Genomic DNA, 15449 nt, shown 5'->3' with positions numbered 1-15449 from the left:
AAGGAAACTTGGGGGAGGGGAAAATCATTTTTATGCCAGGTTCAGACTTCCTGAGGCCCTCCGAGGACCATAGGCTGAGAACCCTTAGCTTCACGGGAACCCAAATATTGCACATAAAAAAAGGCAACGCTACAATCATCTTTACAAAAGCAATTATGGTATACTTTATTCACATCTTTCACCCCACGTTTTTAACTGACAGTGGAATCCTACCCACATCTACTCAGAAGCAAGTCCCACTGAATTCAGTGGAGCTTCTGCCCAGATAAGTGAGGTTAGGCATGCAGCCTGAGTTTCTTGTCTGGAGGACAGTCCCATAATACATACAAGTAACCTTAACACATTACATGCAAGGACAGACCCGTTAAACATAACCAGTGATTGCTTCAGCTCAAAGTGAAAGTAAAAAAAGAAAGACCAATTCCATTTTTAAAAACCCTCCAATTAAGCATCCTTTTGTAAACAAGGCTTCTCCTGCAATTCTCTTTTCATGCCAGGAATCGCCCCTGCTTATTTAAGGGTATTTGCTCACTAATTTCTTGCTCCCACATCCTTAAAGAAACAGCAGCTATTTCTGGAGCACCCTTGCATGAACAGCACATGGCACCATGTGTGGCAGGAGCCACCACTGTTTAGCATGATTTGGCGGCTATTCTGGAGGTATCGCTGTTGACTCAGGTATGTTGTAAGCATCACTATTCTTTCTTTCGCCTGACAGCTGGTGGTCCCGCAAAGGCAGAGATGTACAGTTTGAGCCAAGAGTACGTGACACCTACAGCACAATATACAGAGGTGAGCAATAAAGGGAGGAAAGGGAATTTGACTATCCAGGTGGTGAAAGGCATCACAATTTCGCACAGGATTTCCAGAGGTATCAACCCAATGAGGTAGATTGTTTCCAGCCAATTAAGCAGAGGCCCTTCTTTTCTGTGGAGAGAGAAAGCAGAAAAAAAAGGATTTTAATATAATCACTTCACAAATTAGCACTTTGAAAGTTACTGATATCTAAAATCAGCCCTCTTTCGCAAAGCTGAGCAAGCATGTCTTATTCAGGAGGAAATATCTAAATCGGGGATTGAGAACCAGTGACCAACCAAATATTTTTGCTCTGCAGCTCCCATCATTCTAAACCATTGACTGATGAGCTGGGAGTCCAAAAACACAGCTAGAAGGTCACAGGCTCGCTATCCCCAATCTAAATACAAGAGCAGGCAAAGACTGGGAACCCCAGTCTAAAATGTGAGCAGGTTGTGGGCCCCACCTCTCAAAGACAACCAAAAGATGAACTAAGGCTGGTGGCAGGTGATGGTACTCAAGAGACATTTGCAAGCCAAGCAAGCCCTGATGGAAGCTCACCTTTGCGAAAACATTTAGGTCGTAATCCTAACCCCGTTTACCTGGGAGTAAGGGCCACTGAACCCAACAACTAACTCGTGGTTAGACACGGTTAAGATTGCGCAGTTGGTCATTACCTGAATATGGCCTTCAGCGAGGAGAAGCTATACACCGTGAAGAGGAGCATGAGCAAGATTTTAATAGGCAGTTCTGAAACACAACAAACAGTTGGCAGATGTTGTATATGACCAAAACAATGGGGGGGGGGAATACTCTTTGTATTTTGTTATTTTGTTTAACAAAGTGCATAAACCACTTGATTACAATAAAAATACAACTCTCTAAGCAGGGTACAAAACGGTGGCAGCAGGCACAGAGGAAGCTGTCTGACCACTGCTCCATCTAGTTCAGTATTTCCTACAATGACTAGCAGTGGCTCTCCAGGATTTCAGATAGGGTTCTTTCCCAGCCCTACCTGGAGAAGGCGAGGATTAAACCTGAAACCTTCCCTGTGCAAAGTAGGATGCTCTTCCACTGAGCTACATCACCTTCTGAGAAGAGGCACGTGCTATTTTAGAAGTACTTACATTAGAAAAAGAAGAAGAAGAGTTTGGGTTTGATATCCCGCTTTATCACTACCCTAAGGAGTCTCAAAGCGGCCAACAATCTCCTTTTCCCTTCCTCCCCCACAACAAACACTCTGTGAGGTGAGTGGGGCTGAGAGACTTCAGAGAAGTGTGACTGGCCCAAGGTCACCCAGCAGCTGCATGTGGAGGAGCGGGGAAGTGAACCCGGTTCACCAGAATACAAGACTACCGCTCTTAACCATTACACCATACTGGCTCTCTTAAAAATAAGGCACTCTCCCACTAATCTGTGAACCCTTTTATTCAATTCAAAGGAGTTTTAGTCAATGAAAGGAAGCAGCCCTAAATGACTTATATTCTCGATGTGTCGACGGCCCTTCACGTACATCAGTAATCTTTGAAAACGAATGTGTAAGCCAGGAAATATTTTAAGCAGGTGGTGAGACATAGAAGGTACTTACCTGGTGCTGTAAACAGTAGAGGGAAAAGGGAAAGATGTCCTGTAGTGGACAGAACCAGATAGGTGCCAGCATCTCTGGATCTCTCCACAGCCAGCAAGCTAAAAACGCATACCAAAAACAGGAGATTTTGGAAAGTAGCTGTTAAGCTGTTCAAAGAGATCATTTTCTTCAAGGTCCTCCCTCACTGCTGCCACCATGCTCCCGGCAGAATGCTATGCATGTCTACCCAGGCGTTTCACAGAGTTCAGCTCTGCTTAACCATGTGCAATGGGGGTGAGAAACTTGTAGCCTTCCCAAGGTTGTTGAATTAGTTCCCACCATGCTGGCTGGGACTGAAGGGAATTGGGGGTCTACCTTTGCAGAAGTACCTGGGATCTTCCTGCAGCAGCAGGGGGAACAAGGAAATCAAGTTCCAAAGCTGCTTCCTTGTTTTGCTCTTCAAGTGTAAGAAGGTGCTTTATCCCTGACTTGTTTCTAAGATATCACAGAAACAGGCCCAAGATCCACAGGGAAGTCCTATGTAGCCATGGAATTTTTAAAGAGAAAATCAAATTAAGAAAACTACACTCCTTGGATTCCATTATGTCATTTGTGGTGTGATATTTGTAAGCTAACTTTCCCACAATCGTGCCCAGAAAGGGGTCCAAGTGTGAAGACTGGAATTTATAAAAATGCAACCTGAACCCCTTTCCATCCCTCTTACCTCAGAGGGAGAATGGCGAGGAGGACTGCTTTCTCATGCACATGCCACCCAAACATGAAGGAGCTCAGCGCGCAGAGAACCAGGCATCGTAGAAAGCCTCTGGGCCCTTGGGGTTTAAACCAAAGACAGAAAACAGAGGGCTAGAAACAACAGGCAGAAAACAAGGCTTCAGTGGTGCATTTCAGCGCCAGGCTTATCATTCAGTGGGAGCTCAGCAGTTGCTAAGCTCTGCATTTTTACAGCGGTGCCTTGGTTGTCGAACTTAATCCGTTTGACCCCGGAACTGTTCGAAAACCAAGACGCAGCTTCCGATTGGCTGCAGGAGCTTCCAAAGTTCCAAGTTCAATTTCCAAAAAACATTCGCAAACCGGAACACCTACTTCTGGGTTTGCGGCGTCCGGGAGCCGATTTGTTCAGGAGCCAAGCTGTTCGACAACTAAGGTATCACTGCATTATTCTGCTTTGCACTGCCAGAAAGTGTTAAATTGCCTTTTTGAGATTCTAGGGACCACCTACGTTACATGCCAGTTTAACTGACGTGGGTCCCAAACCAAGGAACTCTGGGAATTGTAGTTTTGAGGATAATGCTGAGACAATCTTGTACCCTATACTTTTCAAGCCAATGGCGTCACAACTATCTTTTGAAAAGAAGGGGTGGGGGAGGTGGAGAAAGGGTGACAAGCAGTGAAATTTAAGAGAATCTGTAAAAACAAAATTCAGAACACTGGAAAATGACCTCATGTTTCAGATTCCAATTAATGGTGGTTCTTGGGTCTGAATATTTTGCCCCACCTAAGAACATAAGAGCAGTCTGCTCCTGATTCTTTAAAAGCAGCCTAACACAGGTGTGTGTAAATTTGAAGATTTTCCCCATCCATGTACTTCTAACCCAGGAAAAGCTTCACCTGTTGAATTTCCGCATGTCAGGCCACTGTTAAAGGCATAAAAGAAGTAAGCAAAACTAGTGCTAACTCTGTTTTTAAAGGTACAATAGACTGGCAGGGACCAGAGCGGGCTGAATATTCAATGCAAGCAAGTTGGTGCTTTAACAGGGGAGCATTCATTTTAAGTGGGGAGAAAAGACTTGTGGGCTTTGCTTGCAAGCAGATGAAGATGTGCTCAGAGGGGTAGAGTGATAAAGATTTACCAGCATAGAGATGGCAGTACAGGTCAAAGTTGCCAATGGAGTCACTGAAGGAAGGACGGTATGTTGAAATTCTTGGACTAGCCCTCCAGTCATGGCAGCCTTGGGCATCTTTGCAGGGTCAAGGAATTTATATTTCAGACCTGGAAGTTATAATGAAGTTTGTAAGAAGGACAGGCATGTTGTCAGCCACACCATACCCACCCTAAATATATATGGAAGCAAGTCCCACGGCTTGTTTCAACACTTGTTTACATACAGAGAATTTTTAAATTTTATTTAAAGGTTTATAAGCCAGTTTTGAGCAGATGGTCCAAAGTGTCTCATAGCACAAGTAAAAACCCAAAGCGGAATATAAAATATAATTTAAAATATTATGTTTGTGCTAAAAACAGCATTAAAACCAAAATAAAACCAGGTTTAACAGAGTCAGTTTAAAATCACAACCTATATTGCATAGGATTATAAAAATGTAGGGTTGTTAGGGACCCTGAAGATCATCTGCTCCAACCCCCTGCAATGCAGAATATGCAGCTGTTCTGTATAGGGATCTAACCTGCAACCTGGGCGTTATGAGTACCATGCTCTAACCAACTGCACTGAATGGGTTAAGTCTCAAGGAAAAAGCGGGTCTTCTAGGCCTATTTAAGGACTAAGGGATGAAGCTCGCTTAAGTTCAACAGGCACTGAATTCTACAGTTGTGGGACCACTGCTGAGTGTCCAGCAGCCAAATTGTCTGTATGTGCAGTCATGCAAGGACGCTACACAGCGCAAATGGTTTTTTAAACAGTTTACGAAAAATGTCCTTTTAGACATAGCAAGATGTCTGAGGCACACGCACATAACCAACTCCACTTTAGTAAACAGTAAGCTTCTGAGAAAATATTTAGGATGATTTGGAAGTCATCCTCTGAGTGTGCACACACACTTATAAACACCAACTCCTTGGAAGATTCCATCATTGGTGCCTCCGAAATTTTTTACACATCTCTTGGGAAGACAGGCAAACTAATGCCAGTGTAGTGGAAGAAGCAAAGATCACCAGTGCTGATGCAATGATTTTTCAACATCAACTTCATTGGACTGGTCATGTTGTTCGGGATGCCCGATTATCATCTTCCAAAGCAACTACTCTATTCCAAACTTAAAAATGGAAAAAAATACTAGTGGTCAACAAAAGAGGTTTAAAGACTCTCTCTAGGAAAATCTAAAAAAATGTAATATAAACACTGACAACTGGGAAACACTGGCCTGCGAGTGCTTCATTTGGAGAACAGCCTTTACCAAAGGTGTCATGAGCTTTGAAGATGCTTGGACTCAGGAAGCAAGGGAGAAACGTGCTAAGAGGAAGGCAGGCTTGGCAAACCCTCATCATGATCGACTCCCATTTTAGTACATGTGGATCCAGAATTGGTCTCTACAGTTACCTACGGACACACCATTAAGACCATGTTCATGGAAGCCATGAGGAGATTCACCCCTCCCATTGCAAGAATCTGCTGATTTTCTAGAGAGGAGGGGGCGGATCAACTGTGTAGATAAGGTCGCTGCAGAAAGCAGCTGTAACACTCAGTGCAGTCCAGCGTCTCCATTTGCATATAGTTTGTATAGTACAGTAGCTGTTAGTGAATAAAAGATATTCTTCAGCGCTGTCATCCGAGTGATTTATGCTCTGCTATACTCTGCTGTGCACGACTGTCTTCTGGAAGTGAGTTCGGTGCTCACAGCTCTGAGTTGTGAGTCCACAGCACTTAGACCTGTTCCTGCAGATGAAGGTCTCTGGAAGTGCTACCCCAGCTCGCCTGGCCCAGTCGGGGCTGAAGTGGTTGAGCCCAGTCGGTGGCACTGGCTCAAGGGCGAAGCTGACAAGCCAATCTTACTCAGCTACGAGTGATCGCCAAAGAAGAAGAGTAAACACAGTGGTTTAGGAGACTATTATAAAGATGAAGAACTTGCATGGAAATCTCCCTGCTGCTGTCATATCCAATGACTGTCAAAGGCAAGAGATTGAACTTGACATCCCACTTACCCAACCCAGTTAAACAGTCCTCATGTTTATATATTCTTTTGCATACTTTCAAAAGATTAATAATAAAATGTAAGGAGAGGAACTGCCACTGTGCTGGTCAGACACAGCAGGCTTCTCCTACTGAAGATTTCTAAAAGGGAACAAGAATCACCAAACAAGTATTTGGTATTAATACATGCAGGGTTAAGATACTCTACCAATAACGGAGAGCGCTTTGTCCAGGGCATTGTACAGTGCCCAGAAGTTAGGAGCCCAGTATGCGTGGCAAAGGCCTCTTTTGAAAGGGAAGAGACGAGAGAGGACCTGAGGCAGCTGGCCCTAATGGAAGAAAAATGAAGTTAGAAAGTTAGTCAAAGATTTTTCATTTATATTAAGTAACCTAACAATATATTTATGGTAAATGATGAGGTGTGTGTCTCAATTTGACACTTCTGATACAGAGCTGAAATCCCAGAATGAAGCAACAATTATGGGTTGTTGTTGTTTAAAAAACCCCAATATATTTATGGCTGTGGCTTTACAGTGGTGCCTCGCAAGACGAAATTAATCCGTTCCGTGAGGCTCTTCGTATAGCGGTTTTTTCGTCCTGCGAAGCAAGCCCATTGACAGCTTAGCGGATTAGCGCTATTAGCGGCTTTTAGCGATCAGCTGTTAAGCGGCTTATCAGCGGATCAGCTGATAAGCAGCTTAGTGGCTTAGGAAAAGGGGGGGGGAACCCGCAGGAACTCAAGACATTTTTGTCTTGCGAAGCAAGCCCATAGGGAAATTCGTTTTGCGAAGCGCCTCCAAAACGGAAAACCCTTTTGTCTAGCGGGTTTTCCATCTTGCGAGGCGTTCGTCTTGTGGAGCACCACTATATTGCTTTTACTGGTCATGTTGTTGCATTTTGTTAAAATAATTTTAAATGATTTAAAGCTGCTTTCAGAGCCTTTGGATAGAAAATCAGCTTATAAATCCAAGTAGAAACCACAGAATAGCAGTGTTGGAAGGGACCACAAGGGTCAACTAGTTCAACCCCCTGCAAAGCAGGAATCTTGTTGTCCAATGTGGGGCTCAAACCCATGGCCCTGAGATGAAGAGTCTCATGCTCCACAGATAGAGCTACCCTGAGCTAACAGCCAAGTCAAGAATGTTCCTCACACTCAATCAGCTTATAAAGCATATTATTCATACATATAGTAGCTACCCTTTGTACAGTGATCCCTCAGGTTACAAACACCTCGGGTTACAAACACCTCGGGTTACAGACTCCGCTAACCCGGAAGTAGTACCTTGGGTTAAGAACTTTGTCCCAGGATGAGAACAGAAATCGTGTGGCGGCAGCGCAGCAGGCCCCATTAGCTAAAGTGGCACCTCAGGTTAAGAACGGTTTCAGGTTAAGAACGGACCTCCAGAATGAATTAAGTTCGTAACCAGAGGAACCACTGTACTCGCTTATGGGAACAATTAGTAAAGAACGTCTTGTATACAGTCATCACTCAGGAAGCAGGTGCATGTTTTAAAGGGGATCACAGGCCTTACCCAAACAATAAATGGTCCCAGTGAAAGTGCAGAAACAAAGCAGACAATGAATCCCAGGGCAATTAAGCGAAGAAAACTGAAACTGCCCCATCGGAGGGATCCATCTGGAGAAAATGAAAATATTATGATTAAAACAGAAGAGGGCTGAAAGAAACAAGAAATGCTTCAGCAGTGTGTTTTAATTTTCTTCCCATTATAAAACAAGATCCTCCTCTGAGATAGTTAAATTCTTGTCATAGATCAGTCTTTCCCAACCTGGTGCCCACCAGATACTGTGGACGAAAACCCCAGCCAATATGGCAGTCTTCTTTTTCACCTAGCAGTGTATCGAAACCCTGGTCGTTCCCCCTATGAAATCATCAATAACTTGCCTGAATTATTTGCAGTGAAGCAGTAGGACCGGAGGAGGTACACACCATATGCTGGGGCGACATAGAGGTTGATATGCTTGAAGTGCAAGAGGACGGCAAAGAGAAAAGCCCCTTCCAAGTGCCTTTTCTGAAAGGGAGGTTGGGGAAACAGGGAAGAGAAAGGAATAAAGAATCCAAAGCCTACATAAACAGATTGCACACTTAAGAGCTGGATGAGACTTCTAGAATAGGAATTGGGCATGGCCGCCTCTTAATACACTACCTGGAATAGCCGTGCAATGGAAAGCAGCATGAATCCAAACAGAAAGCCATTGTACTGAAAATGAATGTCTGTGATTGAGTTAAGGACTAACGTCCACTTCAGAAAGACGCCCTAACCCAGGAAACATTTTAAACTGTAGTGCTTCAATTCAACTTCCATGTTGAATGACCAGTTGTAATTCTTACCAGTAGCAAATTTAGCAGTTCCAATTCTCATTAGAATTTGATAGGTATCTCCCCACTCCCCCCAAACCCATCAAATGTTGATGTTTGGTTTAGGTTATCTGGCCAGATTTCTTTTGACACCTGAGTTGGAAGGATACGGTCCACAATTAAGAGGCCAAAATTCCATAGGAGGAGAACTGAAAGGACAAACTGAGGGTTCTCCAGAGGTTCCTTTGTACTTCGCTTCCCATTTACACATCTACAGCACCTGAGCAGAGGAGAAATAAAGAGACAAGACAAAATTAAAATCCCTTTGTTCTTCCATATGCATTTCTTAAAGATCAGGTGCAGTTTATAGGTTATGTTAACATTGTTTTCTCCTTCAAAAAGGTTTTTGTTTTTAAATACTCCATCTATTCCATCTAAAATACTCCATCTATTATTTTTTTTTAATAAATTTTTATTAATTTTTTCCATAAAATCTTCAATCATACAAATTTCCACATCACATATTTTAACTTATTGGACCTCCCTCAACTCCTCTGACAATCATCCGTAGTTAAATTTCTATCTTCACATTCCTTAATTATAGTATCGCCTTTAAATAATTTTTTTCTGTCCTCATTTACATTCTTGCAATATTCCTTATTTTTTTCACAAAGCTTCTTTAAAACACACTAGCGTTGTATGTTTCAAATATTCTCTGAATTTTCCCCAGTCCTCTAAAAACTTATAGTCTCTTTGGAATCTAATTTTTCCAGTTAATTTGTCCAGTTCTGCATAGTCTGTTAGTTTTGTTCTCCATTCTTCCAAAAATACTCAATCTATTCTACTCTTCAACACATTTACTGATTTCAATAAGAGGCAGACTGAGTGATTTCCTTCCAGATTCCAGTGGCTTATCTTCCCTTCTCCCAAAACACAAAAACTTCTTATTTAAAAACAATAAAGGGGCACCAACATACTCGCGAACTGCGTAGATGAAGAGCATATCTGTGAAGATGACCGAAAGCCTTTGGAAAAGAATGGTTGGGTAGCTGGAATAGTTGAGGTTCTGGATGACCAGCATCTCTTTGTCAAAGTATTTGGCAACATGTGAAAGCCCATACTCAAACCATGCAAAGAAGGGAGGGTAGTCCAAGGTCCACTCAGAAGTTGCCTGTAAACATGGGAAAAGAACGCAAGTGAGAAGGCAGGTGTCAATCACTGGACGACCTTAAACCGTAAGCTAGTTCACATATACACATTCAACGTGTGGCAAGTGCAACATCAAGTGATTTCTCATTTTGTGAACAGCCCATCACAAATCAAATGCTTTGCAGTCATTAGGGTGGCTTTTAAAAAAATGTGCAAAGGGGAACGATCTGGATCAGTTGGCTGTTCTAAACCAGACAGAGACCTTCACTTTTACTCTAGGAAGCCTGGAAAAACAGGCAAAAGACATTTCAATTGCCTGCACTGGAGGTCCATTCAGCTTCCAGTAACAAGGAAGGGCTATCTGACGGCAGCCTTTAATCATCTGCAAAACTCCACAAGATGCTGCACCTAACTGTTCTAAGAACCAAGCACACTTCTGGAAAGGCAGAAAGACACACTTACCTCATAATACCACTGAGAGACTGGTAAGCTATGGGTGATGGCTAGCCAGTTCCTATGCACTTCAAAATCTGTGGAATGACTACAAGAAGTTAGATATTAGTATCTGGATCATACCACATAGCTTTCTACTTTGTAAAAAGCAAAAGATTTATATGATCTGAAGAGAAACCAGAGCATTTCTACTTTGCATTTTCCAGTGCAAAAGTAGGTAAATAAGAACCAATGAGGAACTCTCTGCTAGGTTGTTAACAAGAGACAAACTTTCAGCAGTTGTGCTCATGCATTAACATGTATGTCTATGCATCTCTGTAGGTATCTGTGCACGATAGCTTTCCTATAGTTGATTCTGTTTCCTAATTTCATGAGAAATTACTTCTGCCACATTTTAAATTTATGTTCCAGCAATTCAATTACTGCTACATCTACAACTCACATTCCCATTTATATGTAAATGTACACAGCAGTGAATGACCAAAAGGTAAGGATTTTCAGAGCGGCACTCGGTGGGCTCACAGAGCAAACCGATAAAAAGATGGACTGGGCTCATACACCATTAACACAGAATCATAGAAAGTTACGTAGAAGAGGACATTTTGATCCCTGGATGTCAGGACAAGCTGAAACTGCCAAAATTTGCAATGTGGAGAGAGACAATGGAGTGCATCTCTGGGGGTGAAGTCAAACTGCTGCATTAGCAGCACCGAAGTTGCCGCCCAGGGGTACAAGCCTGGGCAGTATGTATAGAGGTCCTGAGCTGCTCAGATGACAACACATAGCCCTCTCGGCTGGGCTGCAAGAGTTGCCAAAAGGAGGCATACAAGGTGCCATCGAACCATCTTAGGGATTGCACTCCAGATTTGTGTCAGGATTATGCCTTAGCCCTTTCATATCCCGAATATATCCAGCAAGGCAGCAGATGTTTAGGATCTTTTCCTTCTACTTGGGCTACCTTCCCAGGTTGATGAGCCCCATCTGCCCCTCACTTCTCTCTACAGCACATGAAGAAACTGCCTTCTGGGCCGTTGGACCCACTATTAGTATCATCTGTTCAAGACGCTGGAGCTAATCCTTGCATGGAGGGGAACTACACCTGTAAATATCAGCTGCTGGGAACTGCAAGTGGGGAAGAGGGCTGTTGTGCTCATGACCAGTTTCAGGGCTTTCCAACAGCATCTGTTTGGCCGCTATGAGAACAAAAAGCTGGAATACAGGAGACTTTGGCCTGACCTTGTGGGGGTTTTCAAACATACTTAATGTGCAATTGGGCCAAAGCAGCCAATCATAACAGCCTTCACTATGTGAGCTGATGTTTTCTTTTTCTTTCTTTCTTTTTTTAAACTTGCTATAAAACATAATTGCACTGATTACCAAAATATGCTCTGTGAAAATCTTGTTCTTAGTCTGACCACATCCTGCTATAGTCAACAGTACCATTGGTGTCCATTTCCTCAGACACAGCAACATACTTGAGTGCTTTGACAAAACCTGCATCTCCTGCATTATTAAGCCTAATGGGCATTTACTGGAATTGATGCAGTGCTTTTTTCCATTTTATCACCTGGAAGCCCAGAGGGCTAACTAATATTCCTCCTCTTCAGTTAGATCTGTATCCAATCCCTCATGATCCTCATAAACTTGGTATTACTGCACTTCTGAGTTTGACTCCACTGCTAACTAGGGTATAATTTCTTGAAGATAGGTAATCTGAAGGGGTCTCCGGCAGACAATTAGAATAAAGATAGATAGATAGATAGAAAGATAGATAGAAAGATAGAAAGAAACGGGGAAAGAACAAAGGCCAGGGAGGAAACAAAGGCATTGAAAGAATGCTATTATTTTAATCACACATACTTTGGGTTAAGGTAGGGATACCTAACTGTTACGATATAGAAGCAATGCAGCTGCAAACTGCTAGCTTGAAAGCAAAACATAATGGGAATGTTGGGACTGCCCATGGGAAACAGAGGGACAGTCAATTCACAGTGTGAAGCACCGGAATTAGTTCAGAGTGTAATATGAGCTCTTCCGTTTGTTCCTGTCTAGGAAGTGCAGGAAGTGTTTGCCACTACACTGCTGGAGTTTGAAGAGAGCAGTCATGTTTTTTGTAATGCTACAAAGACAGAAATAAAGGCATGTAAATACGTTTCTGTCTATCTCTTTCCCCTGCCAGGGGGCAGTAAAGGGGGGGGGGTGTTCTTCTCACGTTTGAGAAGAATCGCCTATCGAGACCTCGCCTGGATCTTGCTGGGGAATGCAGCCAGGGAGGTCAACAGGGAATCAAGCCGGGTGCCTAGGAAAGTTGCCGGTTTCTCCTGATAAAGGCTTGATTTCCAACACTAACATGGTACCTACTAAATGTTTCATGAACATAAGAAAAGCCTGTTGGATCAGGCCCATCTAGTCCAGCATCTGATTCTCACAGTGCCCAAGCAGATGCCTGTAGAAAACCTATTAAGCAGGACGCAAGTACAAGAGCACCTTCCCCCCCTTGCGACGTCCAGCAACTGGTATTCAGAAGCCATTTACTGCCTCCCCAACTGTGGAGGCAGAGCACGGCCATTGTGGCTGGTAGCCACTGATAGTCATATGCTCTATGAATTTGTCTAAACCTCTATTAAAGTAATCCAAGTTGGTGGCCCATCCCTGCCTTTTGGTCTATAACTCTTTGCCTTGAGGGATAGCTCAGCTGGTAGAGCATGAGACTCTGAATCTGAGGGTTGTGGGTTTGAGCCCCATGTTGGGTGAAAGATTCCTGCACTACAGGGAACTGGCCTAGATGATCCTCATGGTCCCTTCCAACTCTATAATTCTGTGATTTTGTGAACTCTCATTTGTCCCAGACAGCATGAGGTCACCATGTTGGCCACACCTGCAATAAGGTGTAGGGAATGGGGTGTGATCCAAAGGAAAAAAAGTGAGTTTTCAGAAAAACTTTTTCCACCCAAGGGCAGCATGTTGAATAGAGCCAGTTCTCTACTTGCTTGATAGCAAGCAAGCCGAACCATACCTGATCGAAACAATTCCATATTCCTCCCGCCTACCTAGGTCTCGAATTCCCTCCCCTTCCTGTGTGACTGCCTGGGGTCCATTTTATATTACAATCCCCTCAGGGCAGAGACCTGTCAAACCTGTTCTTTGTAAAGCACACGTTCGCATGGGACTGCACTGCTTGTTGTGCAATTCACACATATGTCTCCTAACCTTACACTTACTGGAGCTTTGCTTATGAAATGTATATTTTGTCGTCATTTAAAAGTTGCAGCGTTAGTTCTACAGAGTGACTCTCCGGTTTCCCACCCTTTTTTTGACATTACAGGAGGGTCGGAAGAATTAGGAATAACATTAAGAATAGCCTACTGGATCTAGTCCAGCATCCTGTTCTCACGGTGGTCAACTAGATGCCTGAGAAACCAGCGAACAGGATTTGAGTACAAGAGCGCTCTCCCTTCCTGCTGTTTCCTGCAAGTGGCATTCAGAAGCATTGCTGCCTCCAGCTGCGGAGGTAAAGCATAGTTGGCTAGAAGCCCTCTCCTCTTCCTTGACTTTGTCTAACCCTCTTTTAAATCTGTCTAGGGTGGTGGCCATTGCTGCCTCCTGGGGGAGCAAGTCCCATAGTTTGTCTATGTGCTGCGTGAAGAATCACTTTCTTTCCTCTGTCCTGAATAATAATAATTCATATATGCCTGCCGCCCATCTGACTGGGTTTCCCCAGGGACTCTGGGAGGCTTCCAACAAATGACAGTGGTACCTCGGGTTAAGTACTTAATTCGTTCCGGAGGTCTGTTCTTAACCTGAAACTGTTCTTAACCTGAAGCACCACTTTAGCTAATGGGACTCCTGCTGCCGCTGCACCGCCGGAGCACGATTTCTGTTCTCATCCTGAAGCAAAGTTCTTAACCCAAGGTACTATTTCTGGATTAGCGGCGTCTGTAACCTGAAGCGTATGTAACCCAAGGTACCACTGTACAGTAAAACACAGGTAAGACATCAAACATTAAAAACTTCTCCATACACCATACAACGGCCCATGAGGCCCTTAATCTCAGGGTCGTAGCTTCCAGCCCCACCTCGGGCAAAAGTTCCCTGCATTGCAGGGGGTTGGGCTGAATGACCCCTGGGGGTCCCTTCCTACTCTGCAGTTATTCCACGATTAAGAGAGGCGATGGGGGAGGGAAGATTCCTCTGCCCACCTTCTCCGTGCCACGCATTCATTTCATAAGATGCCAGTTACGGAGCGAGGTTTCGCAAGCCTCTGGCAGTTTTTGGACTACAACTCCCATCATCCCTAGCGAGCAGAACCAGCGGGCGGGGATGCTGGGAGTTGTAGTCCAAAACCTGCCAGAGGCCCAAAGTCTGGGGAACGCTGCTGTAGAGGGAAGCCCTGCAACGGGGAACCCAAGGCAGACTCGGAGAGAGAGACTGAGAGGGACCAGGCAGCAAGAGGGCGGAGAGCCCCTACGAGGAAGAGCCGCGTCCATCATGGCGGCGCCGGAAGCCCCCTCGCGCCCGCCCCTTCCCCGCCAGAAGAATGTGAGGGGGAATAATAACGAATCCGGGCTCCTTACTAGGTGGGGATGAGGAGCAGCTTGAGTAGCGTGACCCCGAAGGCCACAGCCGCGAACCATCCTCCGCTCGCCGCCATCACGGCCCACTTGCCTCCGCCTGCGCCTCAGAGGGCCGGCGGGCACTGCGCATGCGTCGGGGGAGCCGTTGCCGCGCCGCAACAGTTTCAACCGCCTTCGCAGCATCCAGGCGCCTGCGCGGGAAGACGGGCGGGCGGGAATAGTACTGCGCCTGCGCACTGGCTTTACTCGCGGCGTCCTGGCTCGCCACACCCCCTGCAGGCGGGAGTGTGTCAATGCAGCCGCCTCGACGCGGGCAAGGTTTCAATGCCGTTTGCAAATCGATTCTTTGCTTGTCCTGTGCAGTTGGTTCCAAGTCTAGTTCCTGTAGAATTCAGTGGGGCTTATTCCTGGCAGACTGTGATAGGGTTGCAGGCTTCTAAATGTGCAGTAGTCCCAAGTCTAGATCCTGACCTTGTAGAATTTATTGGGCTGTTTTTATTTTGATTATATATATATACAGAGAGAGAGAGAGAGAGAGGTTTTTATGTTGATCTATTCTGTGAACCTAGGCTCTGTGGTTTAGACCACAGCGCCACCCGTGTCCCCATGGGGTGAGCTCCTGTTGCTTGGTCCCTGCTCCTACCAACCTAGCAGTTCGAATGCACGTCAAAGTGCAAGTAGATAAATAGGTACCACTCCGGCGGGAA

At 44.6% G+C, this 15449-nt stretch overlaps 2 protein-coding genes across 5 annotated transcripts in view; one reads left to right on the top strand and one right to left on the bottom strand.

Annotated features, from left to right (window-relative positions):
• LOC309369051 (ubiquitin carboxyl-terminal hydrolase 35-like) overlaps positions 1-15449 on the top strand; it is a 100962-nt gene that overhangs the window by 31659 nt on the left and 53854 nt on the right. The gene's annotated exons all lie outside the window — the stretch shown is intronic.
• ALG8 (ALG8 alpha-1,3-glucosyltransferase) lies at positions 141-14881 on the bottom strand. 3 transcript variants are annotated; one of them, XM_081909914.1, is made up of 13 exons: positions 14743-14881; positions 10178-10256; positions 9544-9737; positions 8737-8846; positions 8415-8482; positions 8149-8279; positions 7782-7863; positions 6458-6578; positions 4234-4373; positions 3087-3226; positions 2384-2481; positions 1473-1545; positions 141-927 (listed from the first exon to the last, which is right to left on the bottom strand). In XM_081909914.1, the coding sequence occupies exons 1-13, from the start codon at positions 14817-14819 to the stop codon at positions 696-698; spliced, it is 1545 nt and encodes a 514-aa protein (XP_081766040.1). In that variant the 5' UTR covers positions 14820-14881; the 3' UTR covers positions 141-695. The 3 variants fall into 3 exon arrangements, with proteins under 3 accessions (XP_081766040.1, XP_081766039.1, XP_081766041.1); XM_081909913.1 differs by having other exon boundaries at positions 7782-7885; positions 8153-8279; XM_081909915.1 differs by having other exon boundaries at positions 7782-7885; positions 8153-8279; positions 10178-10245; positions 14743-14856.

This window comes from Podarcis melisellensis, assembly GCF_964234715.1.
Source record: "Podarcis melisellensis genome assembly, chromosome: 4".
Classification (NCBI taxonomy): Eukaryota; Metazoa; Chordata; class Lepidosauria; order Squamata; family Lacertidae; genus Podarcis; species Podarcis melisellensis.
This window is presented reverse-complemented; position numbering and strand designations above follow the sequence as displayed.